This window comes from Canis lupus, chromosome 17, assembly GCF_048164855.1.
Source record: "Canis lupus baileyi chromosome 17, mCanLup2.hap1, whole genome shotgun sequence".
Taxonomy (NCBI): domain Eukaryota; kingdom Metazoa; phylum Chordata; class Mammalia; order Carnivora; family Canidae; genus Canis; species Canis lupus.
Genome location: NC_132854.1, coordinates 2,509,138 through 2,536,494, shown reverse-complemented (window position 1 = coordinate 2,536,494; position 27,357 = coordinate 2,509,138). Strand labels below are relative to the sequence as shown.

General features: G+C 47.4%; 1 protein-coding gene across 5 annotated transcripts in view; it reads right to left on the bottom strand.

Moving 5' to 3' along the window:
* The window catches only part of CARS2 (cysteinyl-tRNA synthetase 2, mitochondrial), a 69,242-nt gene that overhangs the window by 29,060 nt on the left and 12,825 nt on the right, over positions 1–27,357 (bottom strand). For all 5 annotated transcript variants that reach the window (XR_012009730.1, XM_072782380.1, XM_072782379.1 and 2 more), the window contains 8 exons: positions 27,112–27,183; positions 26,890–26,995; positions 24,901–24,984; positions 22,675–22,804; positions 11,655–11,788; positions 9,666–9,733; positions 1,120–1,186; positions 378–516 (listed from right to left, as the gene is read on the bottom strand). Coding sequence is in view for 4 of the 5 variants with exons in the window: in XM_072782380.1 (XP_072638481.1) it covers positions 378–516; positions 1,120–1,186; positions 9,666–9,733; positions 11,655–11,788; positions 22,675–22,804; positions 24,901–24,984; positions 26,890–26,995; positions 27,112–27,183 (800 nt within the window). In the remaining variant the exon portion in view is untranslated. The remainder of the gene's footprint in view (positions 1–377; positions 517–1,119; positions 1,187–9,665; positions 9,734–11,654; positions 11,789–22,674; positions 22,805–24,900; positions 24,985–26,889; positions 26,996–27,111; positions 27,184–27,357) is intronic.

Here is a 27,357-nt window from a genome sequence, read left to right as displayed (position 1 = left end):
CATCCTGTGGCCAGACACTGGTGTGCATGGCTCTCAGGCAATGGCAGGACATGCACTTGACTTGTGCAGACTCGCTGGTCAATTCCCGATCAAGCCTGGACTGAGTCACTGAAGCCACCCTCCCGTGCTCTTCAGGGGTCCAGTTCGGCCACGCACCTGCCAGGCTCCTACCCATGGAGTAAGGGGACCAGAACCTCTCTGCATCACTCACAAACACCAGTGAGCAAACTCACAAACACCAGTCTGGGTGCGGGGGTGACTCACCCCAGCAGGACCACTGACATGCCCAAGGCACCTTCTGTACCAGCACTCCCGGAGGAGCACAGCCCCACGGGTGGCGCCCGGGACACTCGGGTGGATACGGGGAGGGCACCTACCTCTCCCACAGCACATCGTCCCTGATGGGGCCGCACACCAGCTGCCCCTTCATGTAGGCCCGGGCGTCCTCCACAAACGCTGCCACCACCAGGAGGAGGTGCTTGGCTTCCAGCATGGTGCCGTCGCTGTAGTCAATGGCTGTGGATGGGACGCATGAGGTCAACCGGGTGCTGCTGCCCATGCCCATACCCCGCACACCTGGCGCTTGTCGGCCAGAAGCCAAGCAGTGGATGTGGGACTCCCTGCCCCGGGGCTCCCTGACGCCTGCCCCGCTCAGACCAAGAGGCTCCGTCCTGACCCCAGCCTCCCTGCCTTGGAAGAAACATGGAAAACTACTCCCAACAGGTTTTGGCCAGGAGTCCATTCGTGCTGAGACAGGTGACTCTGGGAATGCAGAGACCTGGGCTCTGAACCACCTCTCGGGAGACCAGCCAACACAGGGGACTCTGGGCTCCAATTTCAGGCCCAGGACAGAGGCCAGGCCCCTAACCTCTGATGTTGCGGTGTGTGAGGACACGCCCTCCACGGGGCTTCACGCCCAGCCCACACTCAGGAGAGCCAGGGCCGGTGGAAAACCCATGGCCTCCAAAGACAAGCTTCTGGAACCTTCTGGCCAGGAAAACCCATGCCTCCACAGCTTGTTTTCAGGCAGAAAGCAGCTGCACCGCTGAGACTGCTTGGGATGTAGCCCAGGTTCAGCCACCCGCCTGAGCGCACCCCGTGGCCTCACGTGTCATTCACCTGCCCGGTAGCTGCTCCGCATGCAGAAGAGCCGGAAGACATCGGGGGAAAACGTCTTCAGAAAGTCCTAAGAGAGATCAGGGAAAAATGGGAAATTAGGGCGCATACGACAGCTTGTGCGAGCTGATCTCGCTTATCAAGCAATCAGGAACTTTTACGAAATCTGGTTTTGTTCCAGACTCATTACTAGCACGCCCCCACCCCGCGTTGCCCACAGGGTCCTCCCTGTTCAGTGTCACCAGGAAAGCCGGGTGGGGGCAGCCCTGGCTCTGCGTGGACACCTGACCCGGGGTCAGGGTGTGTGTGTGTATCTGCGCTGCTGCTGCTGCCCTCGGGAGCCCCTGCCCACGACGTGGTTCCCTGGGCTGTGTCACCAGGGGATGGACACAGCCTAGCAAAGGGCCAGGAAAGGGAAGGGGTGCGGGAGGAGGGGCAGTGGGGAATGTGACGGTGGGGCTCAGAGGCAGAGGCCACCTGCCCTCCCACTGGCCATGCGAGCTCTATGGCAACAGGATGAAGCTGGCCCCAAGCTCAGGTTTCTTGAACACAGCACCGCCTTGGATTAAATAGTAAAACTGAGAAGCTGTTGTTTTAGATCACTTCCAAAACATCCACACAAAGTGGACAGGTCTCTACTAGGAGGGATAACCTGGGGAAACTCAGAACTTGCTGGAACATCACAAAGTTCAACAAAACCTGTGTGTGGTGGCGGTGGAAAGTGCTCAGGGGCCTTATGGGGTGGGGGCAGGAGGAGGGAAGACAAATTTGGCCTCCATGGGGGCACCGGGGCACCGCTGGGCCTGCCACGGACGTGCTCATGGTGACCACGCCCCCCCCCAACCAGGGACAAGCTGGCTCTGACAGGACCTTCTGACGTCATGGAATTTGGGTCAAAACCCAAAACGATCCTGTCCTTCACTGTGGATTCTCACTGTGAGTAAAAGGAGACATGCTCAGCCCTCCTCTTGTGAACCTGCTCCATGTCTGGTGGTTATTTCTGCACATATTGCCCCCCCCACACACACAACAGTGACCCAGCATGTGACAGCTGGGAGGACAGTGGCCAGAAGCCACACCAAGATCGGCAGGTGCCCCCCTGTGAGCGGTGACAGAGCCCGTCCCCTGGGTGAAGCTGACCCTTGGCCTCACAGAGCTGGTATAGCAGGAACAGGACCCCCGGGAGCAGGTGCCCTGCCTCAGTCTCCCTGGGGGAACCACTTCAAATGCAGTGTAGTCACTATGTCACAAACAGCGTCACCAGGTGGAAAACTAACCTTGTGTACAAGACTTCATCATTCGCACACTGTTCTCTATGTCACTCCATTTAAACTCCCTTTAAAGTCCTAAATGGCTTTTAGGGCTTTATTTTTTCATTTTCTTTTTATTTTTTTCTTTCTTTTTTTTAGGGTTTTATTTATTTTTAAATATTTTATTTATTTATTCATGAGAGACACAGAGAGAGAGAGAGGCAGAGACATAGGCAGAGGGAGAAGCAGGCTCCATGCAGGGAGTCCGATGTGGGGCTGGATCCCAGGACTCCAGGATCACGCCCTGGGCCAAAGGCAGATGCTCAACTGCTGAGCCACCCAGGTGTCCCACAGGGGTTTATTTTAAAGAGTTTCTCCTCCCACTCAGACCATGGGCTCATTCAGATTGCCCTCAATGTGTGTTCAGAGCCCAGCAACAGGACAAGTGTTTATTCTCACCACGTTGGGGGCTCCTGTGGAGGAGTCCCGGTAACTGCAAAGAGAATTCTGCGATGGAGTGTTTCCACAGCATTCGGGCCCTGGGGGCTAATCCCTGATAGCAACAGAATGAAAGGACAACCACAGGAACTAACAAGCAAAGGAATGCGTGCACACATCCTGTGATGGCCCTTATCCTACACTCTCATCACTGTCTTGTAGAGCGCGCAGCAACAGAGCACAAAGGTGGCCTGGAAGGGGAGAAACCGTGTATCTGAGAAGAGGTGAGTCTCCAAGATAAGCGCCTCCTACAACTCAACAGTAGAAGACAACCTGATGCAAAAGTGGGCATAAGACGTGAACAGACATTTCTCCAAAGAGGATGAACAGATGCTCAACATCACTCACCACTGGGAAATGCAAATCAAAACCATAATGAGATTATAACCTCACACCTGTCAGAATGGCCAGAATCAAAAACAGAAGAAACAACAGGTGCTGGTGAGGATGTGGAGGAAGGGGCGCCCTCGTGCACCGTCGGTGGGGAATGAGGACTGGCGTGGTCACCGTGGAAAACAGTGTGGAGGGTCTTCAAAATGTTACAAACAGAACTATCCTACCATTCAGGAGTTGCACTTCTGGGTATTTACCGGAAGAAAACCCATCTCTTGAAGAGATACCCACACGCCCATGTTTAGTGCGTCACTATTCACAAGAGCCGGGATGAGAAAGCGACCCCAGGGTCTGTGAATGGATGAGTGGATTAAAAAAAATGTGACGGGCGCGCAGGCACAGACCATACAGTGGAATATTATTGAGTATTATTCAGCCATCAGAAGAGAAAAATCCTGCCATTTGTGACACAGGGATGAACCCGGAGGACATTATACTAAGTAAATAAAGAGGCAAATCCTGTAGGATCCACCTGTGGCTGACGGGAGAAGGCGTCCCAGTCCCAGACACCGAGCAGCCGCCGGGCTCTGGCGCGGGGAGGACGGGGACGTGCTGGGCAAGGGGCGCGCTCTCAGCCGTACAACGACCGCGCCCGGGCCCCTCGGACGGCACAGCAGGGCGGCCACAGTGACGAGCCACCGCGGAGGCCGAGGCGAGTGTTCTCACCACACGGCGCGAGGGGACTCTGCGGTGTCGGTGTCGGACGCGTTGGCCAACGGCTGGGGGAGCCGCTCACCGCGCATTCGCGCATCAGGTCGCCGTGGCGCCCTCTACACCGGCCGCGTGTACCTGTTGGCAACACCTCAGCGACGTGCGGGGAGGCCTCCAGGCCGGGGCGAAGCGCTCGGCTTTCCTCACCGCGACGCGGCCCGGGTCCCCGCTGTGCTGTCACCTGCTGCCACCGCCCGGGGCAGCTCCGACTGGCGAAATGGGTGCCGGAAGGGCAGAAGGTGGCTCATGACCTCCGGGGCACGCGGCCATCAGGCGGTGACCGTGGGGACAGCTCTGGAGCCAAGAGGCGCGGGCGGCAGGAAGCCGGTGCGGCCGCCCCTCCCCGGGAGCCTCCCTGACTGCCTGAGGGGGGGGGGGGCGCCCTCACGTCACGTTCAGAGGGAAAAGCTGAGGCTTTGAGCGTAAAGTAACGGTCCTAAATCACAACCTAGAGACGGAAAGAGGCCAGTTCTGAGCCGTTATCCGCGCTGCAGAGGTCAGCCTCTCCCCACGTGGACTCGGGTCTCGTCAAGCAGAGAGAATCAAGTTTTCCTGCAGCCCATCACCAAAGTCTGCCAGCCGCCTCCAAAGTAATGAGGCCTGGCGGGGAGACCTTCTGCCTGAAACCAGGAAACAGACACATGGTTTTTCCACCCCATGTGGCTGAACGCCCCCACGACTGCCCAAAACACAAAGCAACGAGACCCTAAGTACACGCTCTCACATGCACCTGGGAAAGAAGCGGAAATTTAAAGCCTGGCTGTCAGTTTTCAAGTTAACAAGGAAAATGTTAACCTGATTCAGATCTTATTTGGTAGTTCATGCTGACAAGGAAACCGACACTTTGATACCCTGTTGGCAAGAATATCAAGAACACTTACTGCTTCGCTAGCAGAGGCTTCATCCAGAACATTCTGCATGCACACATCCTCTGACGGCCTTTATCCTACACTCATCACTGTCTTGTAGAGCACGCAGACTCCCATCACACCCAGTCGCAGGAAACGGGCCCGTCATGGCACCGCACCCCAGGGCCCCTAAGCAATGCAGACTCTGATATCTATGCAAATTTAACTACACACTCTCTCATAGAAAATCTGACATAATTTAAAATAACCATCAACAGGGCACTGTTTAATTAGGGTACAATGACGACCCAGCCATTCACAGGAATTAACTCCATGTGGAAGAAAGTGACCCCAAAGATGCATTAAGTGAATAAAGCAAGCGCAAAACAGTGCAACCACTTGTGTGGAAAGAAAACCCCGAGAAACGTATCTATACATGCGCCTTTGCTAAGCTGGCAACAGCTGCTCTGGGAGAGAACGCAGGGCAGCCAGGGAGCGTGTGCTCCCCACTCTCTGGGCTCCACATCTCCCACTGTGGGCTCCTCCGTCTTGTCTGCAACTGTCAGACTTCCCGCACTGACACACATTCCTTCTAAAACCAAACTCAAACATTACAGTTTGCTGCTGGGGGCGGCGGGGGGTAGGGGGTGGCAAAGTGCGTTCTGGGACACGTAGTACCTTGTGTAAGAAAGGGAAAATCAAGGTTCCTGTAGGGATGGCTCCCTTCTGTCACACCAAACACTGGGAGGACAACCTGGCAACAAACCAAAGAGCAGAGCCACACTGGGGACAGCATAACTCTGCTGAACTCTAACAACATCTCACGCTCTTGGAAAACAGAGGGAAAGGGGAAAGACGTGGCCTCTAGCTGGAAACAAACCTAACAAACGAGCCTGCTGTGCAGCTGAGGGGGATGCTACACAGCAAATAATTACACTCTGCACGGATGTGCACCAACTGCGTGACCTCCATGCCAGGGGCCAAGAGTAACAGGAAATGCAAGCCCAGCACCAGCAAATCGGTAAGGTCAGACACCAGAGGGCACAGGGGGCAGGGATGAGCATGTCATGGGCATGTGGTTTCCTTCTGGGTGGTGAGCGTGTCAAGTAGATAGTAGGGACTGTTGTTGCCCAATTCTTTAAAGATGCTAAGAACACTGAGTAATACAATGTGAAGGGTGAAGCATCTGATCTGTGAATTGTGTCTCAGTAAAGTTGTTATTAAAACAAGAACTGTTTTAATAGAAATCTTTAAAGGCAATCTTTAAAAAAATAAAAAAATTAAAAAAAAATAAAGGCAATCTTTACTCAACAGTTTTAGTGTTAATAGGAATATGGTATTAAATTTTAAAACATGTCACTTTTAAGATAAAGCATGATGCATATACGCTGTTGTAAGGAAGCAAGACTTTTAGCAAAAGCGGGAAAAGAGCTAAAAGAGGATCCCTGGGTGGCTCAGCAGTTTGGTGCCTGCCTTCGGCCCAGGGTGTGATCCTGGAGTCCCAGGATGGAGTCCCACATCGGGCTCTCTGCATGGAGCCTGCTTCTCCCTCTGCCTGTGTCTCTGCCTCTCTCTTTGTTTCTCTTGTGAATAAATAAATAAAATCTTTAAAAAGAAAAAAAAAAAAAGAAAAGGGATAAAACCAGCAAGTCCTGTACTGTTAGACGGGACAGCTCACAGTGAACTCCAGTGACCACTTTATGCACGCGGGTCCATCCCCTCCGCCAGCTCTGTGCCCTGAAGAGGCCTGGAAACAAGGCCACTCCAGCAGCAGTAAACACACCAGATCTTGGCTCAAAATTCCCTGTCCCTGCGAAGGCAGAGAGTCTCTGTGGAGAAGTGGCAGCTCTGGGGCCGAAAGCAAGGATGCAGCCAGGGCATCTCCCCGGGACACAGAGGCCAGTTGAGGAAACCTCCTCCTGCTCCCCCTAGACCAAATCTGAGATAATTTCAGCACAAAAAGAATAAAGACTGAATTGATAATACACAAAATAAATACAAAAGCTAATTCCTAGCAATACTGCAAAGAGACGGAACAACAGGTGAACCCTCTTTCTTGAAGATGAGGGCCAGGGATCCCTAGGTGGCTCAGCAGTTTAGTGCCTATCTTTGGCCCAGGGCGTGACCCTGGAGTCCCGGGATTGAGTCCCACATGGGGCTCCCTGCAGGGAGCCTGTTTCTCCCTCTGCCTGTGTCTCTGTGCCTCTCTGGCTCTCATGAATAAATAAATAAAATCTTAGAAAAAAAAAACAGGCGGGCTGGCCAGGCAACAGCACAAGAGCACGCTCTGCAAGGGCCACTGATGCACATGCAGGATGGGGCAAAGTCACCAGTGGATACCAACCCCACAGGCAGCAGGTTGCCTGGGGACAGGAAGCCCCATGGCAGATAACCTTGCTGGCTGTCCACGTACACAAATGGAGACAAGAATCTCCACATCAGGACAAGCTGGTGGCCGTCCCTTACCAGACGGTCAAACACAACATCAGTAATGGTAGGCCAGCTGGACCCTGTGGCCCTAGATGGCTTCCACTGTGGGGCCATAGCACCACGGATCATGTGTTCCACCTGATTGAGCCTGAGCTGAGTCAAGCCTTGAGGCCTAACCTCCAGCTATGGCGAAGACAGGAGACAGAAGACCAAGTTACATGACACCACAGAGAAACTAGTACAGAACATGGGCTGTTCAACAAAATTGGCCTTGTGTCTTCAGAGTCAACACCACATGGAAAATAGAAGCAGAGAGACCGCTGTAGATGGGAAGCCAAAAACACCTACCCAATCAAACCACAAGAACAAAGTATTATTCAGCCTTAAAGCAGGAGGCGCTCCTATCACCTGCTCCAGCACAGATGGACCTGGAGACGTCCTGCTTAGTGAAACAGGCCAGTCACAAAAGGACAGACACTGCACATCTGCGCTTCCATGAGGTCACTGGAGTACCCACCATCATGGAAACACAGAAAGGAGAATGGTGCATGCCAGGGGCTGGGGAGGGAGAGACAGGGACTTGCTCATTGGGGGAGAGTTTCAGGTTTGCAAGAGGAGAGAGTTCTGGAGCTCTCTTGCACAACGATGTAAACACTACTGTATCATAACAACAGTGATGATAGTGAATTTTATGTTGTGTGTGTTTTACCACTATTAAAAATATCTTCTAAAAAGTCTAAGAAGACACGGTATATACATGCAACACATGAACTTTCAATGGATTCTGGTTTTAAAAAAGCAAAGCTAGACACTGGACACGTGGAAAAATTAGAATACGGACTGGGTAACTGATAGTAAGAAATTACTGCTGATGTTTTTTGGTGTCTGGGTTACCCAGGAAAGCATCTTTGTTTTGGGGAGTGGCTCACAGAATGGGGAAGTGTCATGGTGTCGTATGGCTCAGCAATCTTGGTGATTACATACCGGCACATGCGGCTATGCCAACCACTGCCATAAATACAGAAACAGCAGTAAATGTAGCAAAGTGATGACTCTCGAACATATGTGGTGAGAACGTAAGTTTAACTTTTCTGTAGGAAAATGTATCTAACAATGAACATTTCTACTTAAGTATATAAGGAGTATTTTACGAGCATCCCCATCCACGGGACATATGTTCCACAGCACCTGTGGACACCTGCACATGCCATAGTACCAACCCCTCTACACAAACATGCCTGTGATAATGTCTAATGCTAATTCAGGCACAGGAAGAGAGTAGGGACAACGGGACAGTGACAGCAGCCATGGCATCTGAATGTGGGCTCCCTCTCTCAACACCGCATGCCCCAGTGCCAAGGGGAGGTGAGGTAAATGACACAGGCATGTGACGCAGCATGAGGCTGGTGCTCGCTGCCTCTGGACCACACAAGTGAGGCCGCACGTAAGGGGAGGACTGTATGGAAACCTGGTGGGAACAGCTTTAGTGGTCGGGTATTCAGGGGGTGAAGGTCTGATACTATCCTGGTCATTTTAATATTTGCAATTAAAACTGCATTTGGGGCAGCCTGGGTAGCTCAGCGGTTTAGCACCACCTTCAGTCCAGGGTATGATCCTGGAGATCTGGGATCGAATCCCACGTCGAGCTCCCTGCATGGAGCCTGCTTCTCCCTCTGCCTGTGTCTCTGCCTCTCTCTCTCTGCGTGTGTCTCTATGAATAAATGAATAAAATCTTTAAAAATAAATAAATTAAATAAATTAAAAAAAAAATAAAACTGCATTTGGCAGGGATGCCTGGGTGACTCAGCGGTTGAGTGTCTGCCTTCAGCTCAGGTTGTGATCCTGGGGTCCTGGGATCGAGTCCCACATTGGGCTCCCCACAGGGAGCCTGTTTCTTCTCCCTCTTCCTATGTCTCTGCCTCTGTCTGCAGGTCTCTCATGAATAAATAAAGTCTTTTTAAAAAATAAATAAATAAAACTACATTTGGCTTCATGGGCCCAAGGACAAAGAGCGAACTGTTGAAGTGCCCCCGTGAGTTCACATGGTTTCCATTCCTGTGGACGCTCACAGGCCATCCCTCGTCCCTGGGGCCCAGAGAAGCCACAGGACGGCAGACCAGCGGTAGGACAGGAAGAGGGGTAAATGGGACTCAGGGTAACCGCGTGGGGAACGGGCCAGGGAAGATGGTGGCCATCTGCAGGGAAGCCAGGCCACAGAGGGCGGGGGGGACATGGCGGAGAACCAGAGTGCCAGATTATTGCCACGCTTTTACCATGAGAAAATGCGAGTCACACCCGGGCATAGGAGAAGCCTGTGAGGCTGCGGGACTAGGCCGGGAGCACGGGGGATCTGAGACTTAGGCTTGCCCCGCAGCAGCCTTCAGGACAGGTCAGCAGCAGCAGCAGCACAGTAGGTTACCTTAATAGTAATGTAATTTTTCAGTGATTTGGACATTTTTTCTTCTTTGCCTTTCACATGCAAATGCCCTGAAACAGAAACAGTAATTAGTTCTGAACTGGGTGGGAGATGGGGGAGCAGGCTGGGACTGCGGGCCAGCCTCAGATGCCAGGAACACCCTGCACACGCTGTACTTGTTCTGCCATAAGCAAATACCCACATCTGTGCTGATACTGGGCAGTGCCCCCCAGGGGGGAAGCCACAGCTACACCTGCTGGAGGGCGTGGGGTCTGCCCTGCCCACTGTGGGCAGCCCCGTACCGCCCATCCTGCACCCTGGAAACACCAACCTAATAGACTCCGCACCCTGGGAAAGGTCGGAGCTCTGGTTCTACAAAATGGGCACCCAGCAATACCTGCTGGGTTTTGGATGTTCCAAACTGTAGGTCTGACAAGGACTCATTCCACTTCCCGGTGCAGTCTGTTTTCACAGGCTTCTTGAGACCCTGGCAGTCCCTCACCCTGAGTATGGCAGTTAGGAGGATGGCCGAGCCCGTGTGCAGAGCTGCTCAGTACCAGCCGGGGTCCCCTGGGCCAGGCTTTATCAAGGTGCACTCCCAGGGGGGCCTCTCCTCTCCTGACACCATAGGATTTCAAGCACAATGGTGCTTCAAGGCCAATTTTTCTGAGAACTGGTTAAAATGTGGCTTCCAAATAGAAAAAATATAACCTCAAACACGTAATTCGATGTAACACGTATATACCAAACACAGTTAAACATTTTTTAAATTGACGATCTTTGGAAAATGAAACACATCCAACTCCTTATCTTACATCCGTTTCCTTCAGAAAAGGAGTATGAATCTTCCTGTGCGCTAGGAGCCACAGATGTTTCTCCAGCACAGGGTGACAGTGGGGTAAAGGAGATCCTACCGTCCTAACAGCGTGTAACGGTCACAACCAGCCAGCAGCACGGCGCCGGCATAAAGGGGGTGGGCACTGGCGTCGCTGGCACCTGCTGATCCCCAGGCCCACATGCACTGATGGGCACATGGCACGTCCCGGCAAGGGAGAAAACCACTGTGTCACCAAGACCACGCCTATGACAGGTGTGTGGGCATCAGGCTCCAGCCACCCAGATGGCCCATCTGGGTGCCATGTTCCCAAGTCTGAGTGGGGATGGGACACAGAGCTTCAGTCCTTGGGGGGCTCCCTGCCCCACAGGCTCTGTGCACATTTATTCTGCGTATGTCTTCCTCTTACGCCCTCAGGCCAAAGCGAGACTATGGAATGTTCCAGGCCCTGGAGGTCATCTCAGAGGCACTGTGCAGTGCCCACTCTGCTGGCCCTGGAGGTATGAGTTGCAGGTGGAACCAGGATCATCAGGTTTTCATCCTGTTTAGGAAATCTGCCAGCAAGTTGCACTGTTGGCAGAAACAGAGAGTTTTAGCCACTGCTGGGCTCTACCCAGGAAATGAAGTGGAATACCAGACGGCAGTTCAGATGCTGTAAGCAGCCACTCGGCCCCCTCTGCTTCTGCATCCCAGACTCCTTCAGGCAGCACAGAGATGGGCCTGGCGTCTCAGGGAACTGAGGGCTGTTCCAGGACATAGCGGCAGCCATGGGAGTGACTCCCGGCAGGGCTCAAGGAAGGGAAATGTGTGGTAGTGGGTGCACTTCAGGCCAAGCAGCCTCTGGCTTCCAGTCCCGGGAACCTGAGTGAAGTGGAACGTCAAGCAGCCCACTGCCCATCAGATGGCAGAGCACCTCTGATACCAGCCGCAGCACGGAGAACGTTCCCCACATTGTGGTCAGCCCATACTTCATTCCAAAAACGTACTCATAACTCCAATGCAAGGAAGCTCACATCAGCGGACTCTGACTCAAACACGTGGAGACAAGTCTATTTCCTCACCTGTTCACTGAGCTATGCATTTGCAAATGCAGCTGTTTTACCAGTCAGGAGAATCAACAGAACTGAAATACAAGTTAATTTGAAGTCATGACTTACCGGAATGCAGAAAATAATTTCCCCACTGCTTGCACTGATGGAAGGCCTCGCACTGGGCAATCTCGTTCTCGTGATGCGGAAAAGCTAAATCGACCCCACCCGAGTGGATGTCCAGCTGGCTTCCAAACACCAAGCTGCAGGACAGCACAGAGGTGGTAGTTAGTCCAAACAGCACATTTCTCCAAACCTCCAAACCACACTTCCGGTTAATCCTCCAGCCTTTATGCAATGAGCAAATGGATCTTGATTTAAAATCAATAAGTATGGCAATTTAACTAATGTAAATGGAAACTGAAATTATGTTTTTATGTCACAAATCTCTAACTCATAGCTCCACCTTCTAATATAGTTAATTCTCTTTGTTCTGGATATAGCATATGCTTTGAAAAACACACAAAAATTTTTAAAAAGCATACAAAAAAAAAGCATACAAAATTACCTTCTCTTATTTTCAATACGTAGGGTTTAGTGGTTTTCCAACTTTAATAAAAGAGAACTATAAAATTAAGAGAATTTTTACTATGGCTTTTGAAAATATAAGTATTTAGAGATCACATACAAATAACAAGGTAACTAAGTTCAAAGCATCACAGTCCAGCTGCTGGCATTTCTGCTTTAATGCTATGTTGTGCATTCCTGAAAAACCTCACGTCCCACAAAACTGTACCCTGAAACTAGCAGGGCTGCTGGGTACCATGGAGCTGGCTAGACCCTCAAAGCCTGTGTAACTGTCCCCAGAGCATCTGCTGCCTATGGGCCAGGCTGACTGGCACTGCTTCAGACAACGTGAAAACAACCGTCAACAGGGTGAGAAAGTGGGCCTATGGGTGCTCTGGGCAGATGTGGAGCTCCCCAGGCTGCCACCTGCCCTGCTGCACAGATCTCAGTGGGGCTGGGGATGCAGATACTCGAGAATTCTCTAAACGTGGTTAAAAAGAGACATTTCCTTTTTTAAAAATTCAATTTTTTTTGTTTTTATTAAATAAACTATCCCCAACATGGGGCTTGAACTCACGACCCCCAGAGAGTTCTAGGATTTACCAACCGACCAGCCAGGTGTCCCCAAAATAGACATTTCCAAAGCTGCCACAGCCTCGATCCCTTCCTACTGACCTTTCTCCCACGGGCCTGGCAAGACCACGTTTGCACGGGCCACATGCTGGTGGCAGACCTGCGCCAGGCTGCTCCTGTACGCCCCTGGTCATGGGCTTTAAAGGATCTCTGAGTCCTGGAAATTCACATGGCACAAGGGAGCATGAGACGGATGGATAGGACTAAAGAGGAGGGCAAAAAGCCTCGCTTCTATTTGTAACGAGGGATCCATTTGTATAAAGATCTGCAACAAAGCGGACAGCGTGAGGACTTAACAAAGCTGAGCGGTGGGGGCACCTGGCTGCCTCAGTCTGTGACTCTTGATCTTGGGTTGTGAGTCCCAGCCCCACGGTGGACACAGAGGTTATCCGAAAAAATAATGCTAAACCGTGGGTCCATGCTCATTATATTAGTCTCTATTCTTGTCTGTGTGTTAGAGCTGTTTGAAAATAAGGGAGAAGAGTCTCTTCTCATTAAAGTTCAACAAAAACATTTAATGGTAACATTACATTTGAGATGCACTAAATCTTTTCTATCTACTTTAGAGAAATTACTTGAATCTATAAAATAAATATATTTTACGACCCAACACATATCCCACATTGCTCTTAAATCAGAAGTATTTATTTTTTTAAAAAGATTTTTATTTATCTGAGAGCAAGTGAGAGAGCAAAAGTATTTTTAAGTACATATAAGTGGTACAGTCGGACGGAAGGCTGGACACAGTTTTTTAATGAAAAGCTGGGCCGTGCTTCACAGTGTCTCAGGAATTCTTGGATGCGTTTCCAGAAGGGTTGTATCAACATCCCATCACATGCAGCAGGGGAGGCATGTGAAACAAGTAGCACCCCTCCTGGTTCTCAGGAGGACCAACAGGTCGTGGAGCATCAGGCCCTCCCACCTGGTGGAAGGGGAAGAAGGTCCACGGACAAGAGACCAGTCTGGGGTCAGTACTCTCCTAGGACAGTCATGCCTCCTGACGCGTATGCTCAACCCAGCCAGCAAACAGCACCACTCACAATGACCAACTTGCAGGACCCGGGTTTGCTGATCTCCAGGTTTCGGTGTAGCCAGTAGCATGAAATGTTCGCCTTAATTATATTTTCTGTAAGTTTCTAATCTTTCAAGCTGCTCATTACAATAAATGTCTGCAATGAGCCGAAACACATCAGATCGTGAAAATCATGGGTTACTACTACTGATACTAAAGACCCCTCACCTCCACAAACAGGAACTAAATACACAACGTTATTCGCTGCAGGTATTTATGAGAGTGAAATACTGGGAACTACACGTTAACCTGCAGTGCCCTAGCTAAATGAAGGACGGTCCATGCACCCAGCACAGCACCACGAAGCTCAGGCACAGAGGCGGGTAAACTACTACAGACGGTTCCCGGGACACACGCCGAGTGAGAAGAGATCTGACAGGCATGCCTCCGAGACCCCACGACAATGGGCTCAGTTCCAGAACACCACAATAACGTGAATGTCACAATAAAGACAGACAAACTTTCTGGGTTCCCAGTGCATCTGGAAGTTATGTTTACACTGCACTATAGTCCATTATGTATGCAGCAGCACCGTCTAAAAACAATGTAGGTACCCTAATCAGAAGATACTTTATTGCTAAAAAATGCTAACCATCTTGTGAGCTTTCAGAGAACTATAGTCTTTTTTGCTGGTGGAGGTCTTGCCTGGTGGTGACTGCTGCTGACCCATCATAGTGGTGGCTGCTGAAGGTGGGGGTGGCTGTGGCAAGCTCCTAAAATAAGCAATCAAGTTTGCCACATCGATGGACTCTTCTTTTCATGAATGGTTTATTTCACACGATGCTACTTGATAGCATTTTACCCACAGACCTACTTTTGAAACTGTGGAGTCAATCCTCCCAAGCCCTGCCACTGCTTAATCAACTCAGTTTATGTCATACTCTAAATCCTTTGCTGCCATTTCAACAGTCTTCACAGCATCTTCACCAGGAGTACATTCCACCACAAGAAACCATGTTCTTTGCTCATCCATAAGAAGCAACTCCTTAACTGCTCAAGTTTTATCCAGAGATCACAGTGAATCAATCTATCTTCATGAACTTCAGCCAGCAAACAGGCCCTACTTGTGATTCTGGTTCTCCTACCCTTTTCAGCACATCTCCAGTGACTTCCTTCACTGACATCTTGAACCCCTCAAAGTCATGCAAGAGGGTTGGATCAACACCTTCCAACTTCTGCTCATGTTGATACTTGACCTCTTCCCATCAATAACAAATGTTCTCAGTGGCATCTAGATTAGTATGGATCCTTTCCAGAAGGTTTTCAGTTTACTTCCCCCAGTCCATCAGAGGAATCACTTTCTATGGCGGCTATAGCCTTACAAAATGCACTTTTTAAATACTCCTTGATCCATGGGCTACAGAATGTATGCTGAGTTAAGAAGCATGAACACAACATTAATCTTGTCCATCTCCATCCGGTAGCCAGGTGCATTGTCAATGAGCAGTAGGGTTTTGAAAGGAATCTTTTTTTTTTTTTTTCTAAGCAGGTCTCAACAGTAGGCTTACAATATTCAATAAACTATGTTGTAATCGGAAGTGCTGTCATCCAGGCTTTATTGTTCCATTTAGAGAGCACAGAATAGGTTTAGCAGAATTCTTAAGGGCCCTAGGATTTTTTGGAATGGTAAATGAACATCAGCTTTAACTTAAAGTCACCAGCTGCATTAGCAGGAAGTCAGCCTGTCCTTTGAAGCTTTGAAGCCAGGCACTGACTTCTTTCCATCTATGAACATCCAACAAGGTAACTTCTTCCAATAGAACAGTTCTGTCTACCCTGAAAATCTGTTGTTTAGTGTAGCCCCCTTCATTCACTGTCCTAGCTAGATCTCTGGATAACTTACTGCAGCTTCTGTATCAGCACTGGGTGCTCCACCTTGTACTTTTATAGAGACAGCATCTCTCCTTAAAGCTCATGAACCAACCTCTGCGAGCTTCAGACTTTCCTTCTGGGGCTCTGTTACCTCCCTCAGCCTTCAGAAAATTGAAGAGAGTCAGAGCCTTGCTCTTAATCAGGTTTGGTTTCACGGGATGTTATGGCTGGTTTGATCTTCTATGCAGGTGACAAAAACTTTCTACACATCAGCAATAAAGCTGTTTCACTTCATCATTTGTGTGCTCCCTGGAGTAGCACTTTTCATTTCCAAGAATATTTCCTCTATATCCACAATGTGGCAAACTGTTCAGCACAAGAGGCCTAGCTTTCAGCTTGTCTTGGCTTTCCCGCTGAGCTTAATAATTTCTAGCTTTCGATTGAAAGCAAGAGATGTGTCTCTTCCTTTTATTTGAACACTTAGAGTTGACTGTAGGCTTATTAATTGGCCCAATTTCAGTACTGTTGTGTCTCAGGGAAGAGGCCCAAAGAGAGTGACAGAAGGGGGAACAGCCAGTTCTGGAGCAGTCAGAGCACAGACAACATTTATTAAGTTCACTATCTCACAAGGCGTGGTTCATGTGCTCCTGAAACAATCACAATAGTAAGAGCCGATATCACAGATCAGCATACTAAATATAATAATAATGAAAAAGTTTGAAATATTGTGAAAATTACACAAATGTGACACAGAGACACAAAGTGAGCAAATGCAACGGACGCCAACTGACTTGCTCTACACTGGGCTGCCCCAAATCTTCCATTTATAAAAACACAGTATCTACAAAGCACAATAAAATGAGGTGTGCCTGTACAGAGGAGCACATGCGGTATGCTACCTTCTGTCCTCCCACCACATGCACACACAAGAAAGGGGGCATCCGCCCACCTGCAGAACCATGGGAAATACCAAAGAACAGTCTACAAAGGAGGTCTAAAAGGTGGTGGTGGCCCCAGCAGAGACATGAAGACAGGTACATCGGCCGCCAGTCACTGGCCAGCTGGCAGTGGGGGTCACCAGTGACCTCAGGAAACCAGAGTCAGTAGGGATGCCTAACAGGCAAAAACAGGTCACACACAAACGATAGGAAGAGAAGCAGGAAAAAAAGAAGGGTCGCTAGAAGGAATCGAGATCACAGAAGCATCAGTTTATGGAGATTCTCAAGACAGAAGCATCCAGTGCATGATGCTATTCCAAAAGAAGAGCTGAAAGGATGGGCAGACTGAAGACTGGGAGCTAGGAAAGTGGAGGCTGGGGGTGCTGCTCGATGGGTCTGATCCAGAACCATCTCTGGGGTAGCAGACTGAGGAAGGTGGTTCAGGGAGAGACTAAGAAGATGGCGGAGTAGGAGGACCCTAAGCCAGCCTCATTATTCATTATTCATTATGTATCCCACAGATACAACTAGAAAATACTCACATCTATATAAATAACCCAAAGACCCAAAGACTCACAAGACAAACTCCATAGCTAAACGTAGAGAACCAGACCACACCAAAGAAAAAATTTGAAGACAGCACAAATATATAGAGGTTAAATAACATGCTACTAAACAATGAACAGGTCAACCAAGAAATCAAGGACATTACATGGAAACAAATGAAAATGAAAACACACACACGGGGGAAAAATGAAAACACAAAGGTCCAAAACTTTTGGGATGCAGCAGAAGTGGATCTAAGAGGGAAGTTTATAAACAATACAGGCCTACCTCAAGAAGCAAGAAAAATCTCAATAAACAACCTAACCTTCCACCTAAAGAAGCTAGAAAAAGAACAAGAACCCAAACCACAAACCAACAGAAAGAAGGAAACAATAAAGATTAGAGCAGAAATAAATGATACAGAAACTAAAAGAACAGATCAATGAAACCAGGAGCTGATTCTCTGAAAAGATAACAAAATTGTTAAACCTTTAGCCAGACTCATCAAAAAAAGGGGAGGAGGGTGCTGCGGTGCCTGGCTTGCAACTCCTGATTTTGAGGTTGTCAGTCCAAGCCCCATGATGGGCACAGAACTTACTTAAAAAAAAAAAAGAGGACTAAAATTAAAATCACAAATGAAAAAGAAGAAACAATAACCCAACATTACAAAATACAACAATTGTAAGGGAAAATTATGAAAAATTATATGCCAAGAAATTGGACAACTTTTTTTTTTTTTTTTTTAATTTTATTTATTTATGATAGGCACACAGTGAGAGAGAGAAAGAGAGGCAGAGACACAGGCAGAGGGAGAAGCAGGCTCCATGCACCGGGAGCCCAACATGGGATTTGATCCCGGGTCTCCAGGATCACGCCCTGGGGCAAAGGCAGACGCTAAACCACTGCGCCACCCAGGGATCCCGAAATTGGACAACTTAAAAGAAATGGATAGATTCCTAGGAACACATAGTCTACCAAAACTAAAGCAGGAAGAAATAGAAAATTTGAACAGACTGATTATTAGCGATGAAACTGAATCAGTAATCAAAACTCCCAACAAACAAAAGTCCAGGACCAGATGGCTTTACAGGGGAATTCTACCAAACATTTAAAGAGTTAATACTTGTTCTTCTCAAACTATTCCAAAAAATATTAGAGGGAGGAAAACTTCCAAACTCATTCTATGGGGCCAGCATCACCCTGATACCAAAAGTAGATAAAGACACCACTAAAAAAGAGAACTATAGGCCAGTATCTCCGAAAACAGAGATACAAACATCCTCAACAAAATATTAGCAAACCAGATCCAATATGTTAAAAAAAAATCATTCACCACAATCAAGTGGGATTTATTCCAGAATGCAAGAGTGGTTCAATATTTACAAATTCATCAGTGTGATACATATTAATTTTTTTAAAAAGGAGAAAAACCGTATCTGTTAGTTTAGATGTGATAAAATCCTCAACAAAGTAGGTTTAGAAGAAACATAACCTAAACATAATAAACACATATATGAAAAACCCACAGCTAAACCATATTCACTAGGGAAAAACTCAGAGCTTTCCCCCTAAGGGCAGGAACAAGACAGGGATATCCACTCTCACCCCTTTTACTCAACACAGTACTGGAAGTCTCAGCCTCAGCAATCAGATAACATAAAGAAATAACAGGCATCTGAATTGATAAAGAAGTAAAACTCTCACTATTTGCAGAAGACATGATATTATATATAGAAATCCTGGAGATTCCACTAAAAAATTGTTAGAATTGATAAATTAATTCAGTAAGGTCACAGGATACAAAATCAATGTACAGAAATCTGTACATTTCTATACACTAATAATGAAGCAGCAGAAAGTGAAATTAAAAAAAATAATCTCATTTACAATTACACCAAAAATAATAAGATACCTAGGAATAAACCTAACCAAAGAGGTTAAAGACCTGTACTCTGAAAACTATATAACACTGGTGAAAGAAATTCAAGATGACACAAAGAAATGGAAGATATTCAATGCTCATGAATTAGAAGAACAAATACTGTTAAAGTGTCCACACTATCCAAAGCAATCTACACATTTAATGCAATCCCTATCATGAAACAAACAACATTTTTCAGCCACAAAAGGCCCCAAATAATCAAAGTAATCTTGAAAAAGAAAAACTGGAGGTATCACAATTCTAGAATTCAAGTTATAATATTCATAGTAATCAAAACAGTATGGTACTGGCACAAATAGACACCATATATCAACAGAACAGAATGGAAAACCTAGAAATAAACCCACAATTATATGGCCAATCTTTGACAAAGCAGGAAGGAATATCCAATGGGAAAAAGTCTCTTCAACAAATGGTGTTGGGAAAACTGGACAGCAACACGTAAAAGAATGAAACTGGACCACTTTCTTACAGCTCACATAAAAATAAACTCAAAATGGATTGAAGACCTAAATGTGAGACAGAAATCCATCAAAATCCTCGAAGAGAACACAGGCAGTAATTTCTCTGACATTGTCTATAACAACATCTTTCTAGATATGTCTTCTGAGGCAAGGGAAACAAAAACAAAAAAAATCAACTATCAGGAGTTCATCAAAATAAAAAGTTTCTGCACAGCAAAGGAAACAATCAACAAAACTAACAGATAACCTACTGAATGGGAGAAGATATTTGCAAACAACATACTTGATAAAGGGCTAGTATCCAAAACATATAAAGAACTGTTACAACCCAACACCAAATAATCCATTTAAAAAATGGGCAGAGACACATAGATCAATGGAACAGAATAGAGAATCCAGAAGTATACCCTCAACTTTATGGTCAACTAATATTCAACAAAGCAGGAAGACTATCCACTGGAAAAAAGACAGTCTCTTCAAAAAATGGTGCTGGGAAAATTGGACATCCACATGCAGAAGAATGAAACTAGATCATTCTCTTACACCATACACAAAGATAAACTCAAAATGGATGAAAGATCTAAATGTGAGACAAGATTCCATCAAAATCCTAGAGAACACAGGCAACACCCTTTTTGAACTTGGCCACAGCAACTTCTTGCAAGATACATTCATGAAGGCAAAAGAAACAAAAGCAAAAATGAATTATTGGGACTTCTTCAAGATAAAAGGCTTCTGCACAGCAAAAGAAACAGTCAACAAAACTAAAAGACAACCTACAGGATGGGAGAAGATATTTGCAAATGACGCATCAGATAAAGGGCTAGTATCCAAGATCTATAAAGAACTTATTAAACTCAACAGCAAAGAAACAAACAATCCAATCATGAAATGGGCAAAAGACATGAACAGAAATCTCACAGAGGAAGACATAGACATGGCCAACATGCACATGAGAAAATGCTCCGCATCACTTGCCATCAGGGAAATGGAAATCAAAACCCCAATGAGATACCACCTCACACCAGTGAGAATGGGGAAAATTAACAAGACAGGAAACCACAAATGTTGGAGAGGATGTGGAGAAGGGGAACCCTCTTGCACTGTTGGTGGGAATGTGAACTGGTGCAGCCACTCTGGAAAACTGTGTGGAGGTTCCTCAAGAGTTAAAAATAGACGTGCCCTACGACCCAGCAATTGCACTGCTGGGGATTTACCCCAAAGATACAGATGCAGTGAAACGCCGGGACACCTGCACCCCAGTGTTTGTAGCAGCAATGTCCACAATAGCCAAACTGTGGAAGGAGCCTCGGTGTCCATCGAAAGATGAATGGATAAAGATGATGTGGTATGTGTATGCAATGGAATATTACTCAGCCATTAGAAACAACAAATACCCACCATTTGCTTCAACGTGGATGGAACTGGAGGGTATTATGCTGAGTGAAATAAGTCAATCAGAAAAGGACAAACAGGGACTCCTGGGTGGCTCAGCAGTTGAGCGTCTGCCTTTGGCTCAGGGCGTGATCCTGGGTCCGGGGATCGAGTCCCACATCAGGCTCCCTGCAAGGAACCTGCTTCTCTCTCTGCCTGTGTCTCTGCCTCTCTCTGTGTGTCTCTCATGAATAAATAAATCTTTAAAAAAAAAAAGAAAAAAGAAAAGAACAAACATTATATGGTCTCATTCATTTGGGGAATATAAAAATTAGTGAAAGGGAATAAAGGGAAAGGAGAAAAAAAGGAAAAAAAAATTAAAGGTAAAAATAAATAAATAAAAATAAAAAATGGGCAGAAGACATGAACAGACATTTTTCCAAAGACATACAGATGGCAATAGACTTGAAAAGATGCTCAATGTCATTTATCATTAGGGAAATGCACCTGTCAGAAGGGCTAAAATCAAAACCACGAGAAACAAGTGTTGGTGAGGATGTGGAGAAAGGGGAACCCTCCTGCACTGTTGGTGGGAATGCAAGCTGGTGCAGTCACTGTAGAAAACAGTATGGAGGGTCCTCAAAAAGTTAAACATAGAACTACCCTAGGATCCAGCAATTACACTTTTGGGTATTTACCCAAACAATACAAAAACACTAATTCAAAGAGATACGTGTACCCTATTTACTGCAGCATTATTTACAATAGCCAAGATATGGAAGCAACCGAACTGTCCATCGATAGATGGATGGATAAAGAAGATTTGTATCTTTTTTGTATTTGTATACAGTGGAATAGTATTCAGCCTTAAATATGAAAGAAATCTTGCCATTTGCAACAACATGGATGGAGCTAGTGTGTAATGTTAATGTTAACATTGTATAGTGTATAATGTGTAGTGTATAATGTTAACCAAAATAAGTCAGTAAGAGAAAGACAAATACCATGAGATTTCACTCCTATGAGGAAGTTAAGAAATAAAGCAAACAAAGGGGCAGCCCAGGTGGCTCACTGGTTTAGTGCTGCCTTCAGCCCAGGGCATGATCCTGGAGACCCGGGATCGAGTCCCATGTCGGGCTCCCTGTAGGGAGCCTGCTTCTCCCTCTGCCCGTGTCTCTGCTTCTCTCTCTCTCTCTGTGTGTCTCTCATGAATAAATAAATAAAATCTTAAAAAAAAAAAAAAAAAGGAAACGAGGAAGACAAATGAAGACAGAGATTCTTAACTACAGAGAACACCCTGAAGTCACCAGAGGGGAGAGGGCTGGGGGCTGGGGGTAATTAGGGATGGGGAGGATGGAGGGGACAGTCTTGATAGGCACTGAGTAATGTACAGAGTTGCTGAATCACTATACGGTACACCTGAAAGTAACATAACACTGTATGTTAACTACTACTGCAAGTAAAATAAGAAACTTTGATGAAAAACAAGAAAAAAAGAGGAAGGTGGTCCAGCACCTTGTCCCAGAGGGGTCCCACCCTATACCCACCACAGAGGAAAGCCGAAGGCACACCTGGACCTGTCCCCAGTGATACTGGAAGTCAAGCACTGAACTATAAAGCAGGCTTTTCTACTAAAAAGGACAGGCACTGATGTGAGGAAGGTGAGCAGGTTGGAAAGCATCTGGTCCCTAGGGAGCCTGGAGCCTTCCTCCCAACCCTCTGCCTCATCACCACGGCTCACACCGCCCCCTCTGCTGGCCAAGTCGGGCACTGCGTGAGCTTACACAAAACAAAACCTTACCTTGAGATGGTGGAACATTCTATGTGCCAGCCAGGTCTTCCCTTTCCCCAAGGAGAGGCCCAGAACACCTCCTGGGGTTTGGCTGCCTTCCACAGGGCAAAGTCGCTGGCATGCCGCTTGTCGGAATCAACTGCCAACAACAAACGATCAATCAGGGCGAGGATCTAAGGCAAACCCACACAGCGTGGCCACAACATCTCCAAGATGCTGCTGCTTCTTATAGGTGGCCTCAGATGTGTCTCATTTCCCCACATGTCAGCTGGAAGGACCACCCCACACTGTCACATGTCAATGACATGCCGGAGTATGCGGTCTCACTGCTGCAGTGGAGATTTCGAATAGCAATCACTGATGCCTTTTCCCACGGATGCACTGAGCTGAGCTATCTGCCTTCCTCCTTCCTCATTCTTCTCGTGAGAAAGCTGTGTGCCAGCAAATGAGTTTGAGTAACTTCTCCCCCCAAAAAGACAATTATAGAGATAAAAAGAGTTACCAGAATACCAATCACACTAGAGCAAGAAACCTCGGAAGAAGAGGGCTGGGTGACAGGATACGGGTGTACAAGCCAGTACTGGGCTCTCTGTTCCAACACCTGAAGCAGCCAAGATGCCCTCCGACAGGTGAGTGGGTAAACAAACCATTCTGTATCCAGACAAGGGAATGCTCTTCAGCACTAAAAACAAATGAGCTATCAAGCCATGAAGAGACAAGAAGATGGCTGAGTTCCGTCCCCAAGGGGCTCTGCCCTTGCCCAGGTCCTGGTGGGAACTGGGGGCTTAAATGCACATTTTCACTGAAATGCATATTAAGTGAAAAAAGCCCATCTTAAAAGGCCACGTACTATATGGTTCTAACTTTACAGCATTCTAGAAAAGGCAAAACTATGCAGACAGTAAGAGATCACTGGTTGCCACGGGTGAGGAGGGAGTGAGGGAGGATGGGCAGCTGAAACACAGGGCATGTCTGAGGGCAGTGAAGTGACCATGGGACACTATCGTAGTGGACATGTGTCATTACACATTTATCCAACCCACAGAATATACACCAAGAGTGAACCCTGATATAAACCATGGACTCGGCGTAATTATGTGTCCAGACAGGTTCATCCACTGGGACAAGCATCCTATTCTGGCAGGTGACGTTCATACAGGGAAAGCTGTGCCTGAGTAGCGTCAGGGGAACGTGGAAAATCTGTTCCTTTCCGTCAATTTTGCTATGAACCTAAAAGCGCCCTAAAATAAAGACTAATTCTTTTTAAAGATTTATTTATTTGAGAGAGGGAAGGTGGGGGGAAGGGGCAGAGGGGGAGAGAGAAATAGAGTAGAAAGAACCCCAAGCAGACTTCCTGCTGAGCGTGGAGCCCCACATGGGACTCAATCCCTTAAACCTGAGAGCAGACCTGAACCAAAACCAAGAGTCGGCTGATCAACCGATTTGGCCGCCCAGGGGAACCCTAAACACAGACAGAAGCATTGCTGATGCTAGAAACGTGTCTCAGAAACACATCCTCTGCTTCCCCAGGGCATGCTGGCATGTGGGCCGTCTAGCGGTTCTCGGTTCTGGCCTTTCAGGAGGGGAGCCAGACATGCATTGAGTAAGAGTAACAGACACCATTTCTGAGGAGTCATATACTACTGTTAGCAATTAAATGTAAATGGTGTACTTTGTAGAGCACAGGATAATGACTTCAGTCAAAAATTACTTGGACAATTTGTCTTTTGGGTTTTGCTTGTCTTTATTTGGTTCTCTTAAATAGTATCCTTCTAAAATTATTTTAAATTTACTTCTACACATGTATTTCTTCTCCATAAAAATAACGCCAATCAAAAATCACTGTAACAGTGTGAGGATAAATTAAAATATTCCCGAGAATGTGATATATGGTAAAATACCTACTGGGATTTGATATATGGCAATATATATATGGAACCGAGTATGATAGCAGATGGAGAAGAGCGTGAAAATGTGACAGCATGATGAGTGTTCCTGCGGGAAGCCCGCGGACGGGCAAACGTGCCTCCCAGGGAGAAGAGCCAGAGGGCTCTCACAACCTGCCCAGTGAACCTCACACTCTCTAAATTTCCTTTCTTGGAAACAATGAATTAAATTTAAAACACAGCAGGGACGGATGGTCTGGCGCCAGCACCACATCTGAGTGGGAGGAAGGAGGGCCAGGCCTGTGCCCTACACCCCTGTGCCCGAAGTGGGAGGCTGGGGTCCACCCACCTGGCTCTCCAAGGGGACCGGGGACCACACCAACTAGCTTGCCGTACTTGTCTCCTCTCGACTGCAGATCGAAGTAGACATTGCCTATTTTACAAAGGTAATTGAGATTCCATCATTTCTCTGCATCACTGAATTCTATCCAGAAACCAACATTGCACTATATGTTAACTAAGTAAAATTTAAATAATAAAAAAGAAAAATCAGTTCAAAAGAGAATATGAACAACTATTGAAAATTTTAAAAAAAGAATTCATCATTTCTCAGTCTTAAATATCAGCATCTATCTAGGCATATTAGCTAACAAGTAATTAGCATATTAATAACAAGTAATACAGCATCTGGCCTTCATGTGGCCCCTTTATTCTGGCCCCAGATCAGAACAAACACCAGCACCGCTATTTTATAAAAGCACACGTTTGGACACGTCATGAAATGTCCAGAGGTGGAAATGAAAACCCAAGTGTAAGATCTGGTGTCAAATGTTCAGATGGTTTTTTAGTGAGAAGGAAGAGTGAGTGTCACCACAGGTGTGCATTAAGCTCCCAGCTTTTCGCGACGCACCTGCTACCAGGGGAACCCTGTCGTAACCCGGATATGTCTACTTAGATCCCAAACACCTCCACACCCGAGCAGATGACGGAGGAGTGATAGCCCCAGAGGGCTGTGTCCCGCAGCCACACCATCAGATCTCTATCCTGAACTGGGGGGGTTGGGGAGCAGCTCGGCACAAGGACCCCAGGTGGGTCAGTCCTCTCCACCCAGAGCCTACACCCGAGCTCCAACCACGCTGGGGACGAGCCAGGGGGCTGCAGTGCAAGCGGCTATCCAGGAAGCCAGAACACAAACAGCACTCCGACAAGGCTTTATAAGAAACTGCTCTTTCACGGAGGACACATTTCTTGTTATCAATTTGCTGAACAAACAGTTCTTCACAAAGTTTCAAAATTCAAATTACAACAAGTTTTTGTGGAATTGTCACAAAGTCCAAATTAATGGAGTCTGAGTTAATGGCACCTTATTTTAATTATTTTATTATTATTTTAATAACACTATCGTTATTAAAAATGTACAATAAGGCTTTGTAATAAAGTGATAAAACAAGCAGCATCTCTTGCTAAGGCACGTTTGGACCTCTGCTCCTCTGGGCTGCTTGTCCCAAGTCATGTTTTGCAGCAGTGGGAAGACTATGTCTGTATTTTCCGGGGCAAACTCAGGTTCAGTCACCCAAGCCCCTTAAAAACAAGTTTTTCTTGGAGACAAAATCTCAATATAGCAAATGAGGTAAAGTAAAAACACTGTTCTGAAGTAAGCATCAGTAATTGAGACAGGCAGCACCCATGTCTGGGGCCCCAGGGGCCCTGCGTGTGTATCTGTGCTTGCAGGTAGGACCCTGTAAGAAGGGTTCTTACAGAACCTGCAGAAACTGTGTCTAGTGTTATGCTTTATACTTTGTTATTTACTTGCAACGAACATTGCAAGACCCACATATCCCAACTCTGGGCTGGGCATGCTAGTGGGTCACTAGAAGCAAAAGTTTTTCTGATCCCAGAAGTGACAAAATATGAGTGTGTTAATGGCACGCTGAGGCAGACAATGCCGGGCAACCAGTGGGCACAGCACAGGTGCCAGAGTGGGGGTGGAGGTCTGCAAGAAGAGATATCCTGGGAGGGAGACAGCTCTGGTCAGGTGCACAGGATGCGTGGGATTTGGGTCGAGAAGGGCTGGAAGGGGGAGGTGAGGCTGAGGGTGACGGTGAGCCCTGGGGCAGCAGACAGTGGGCAGGAGTCTGCCAGAAGGACACGATCAAGCACGGCCAGGGGTCAGCAGTGGGTAGCGGAGGCCGGAGGGGCAGCTCCACGCAGGGGGAGGCAGGGAGGCCCAGATGCATTTGGGGACACATCAAATCAGTAAAGACAATAAATCGCGCCTACTTTCTCAAAATCCAACGGGTATTCACCCAATGATCCATTTCAATACCACAACCCCTACCTTGCGCTGTTGAATAAGCGTGCCCGTTAGCAATGATGCCCTCGATGAAAGAAATGATCTGGGGGATGGTTTCGGTTACCCTCACGTACACCGTGGGGGGCAGGACCTGGCAGGAAGCAAAGGAGAAATGACGATCCCTGGGTGACACACATTGGTCAGCCACAGGGCTCCCACTGCTCACTCTCCCCACTCGCGACAGGCAGACGCCACAACACACGCTACCTTCAAGGCTGCCATGTCTTGTTTAAATTCCTCTTCATAGAGGTTGGCAAGAGAAGCAGGTGACATGTTCATCTGCAGAGAGACGAGGCGGGCTGGTCAGCAGGTTGGGCTCCCCACCCCTGCGGCTGGCCTCCGTGGGCCCTGTGTGCTCCCAAAGGGGCCTTGGTTTTAGGTCCCAAACTCCTTCTAGTATCTCACCTAGTCACAAAGTCACCCCGTCCTCTGGTCAGAGAGAAAACAGGAATA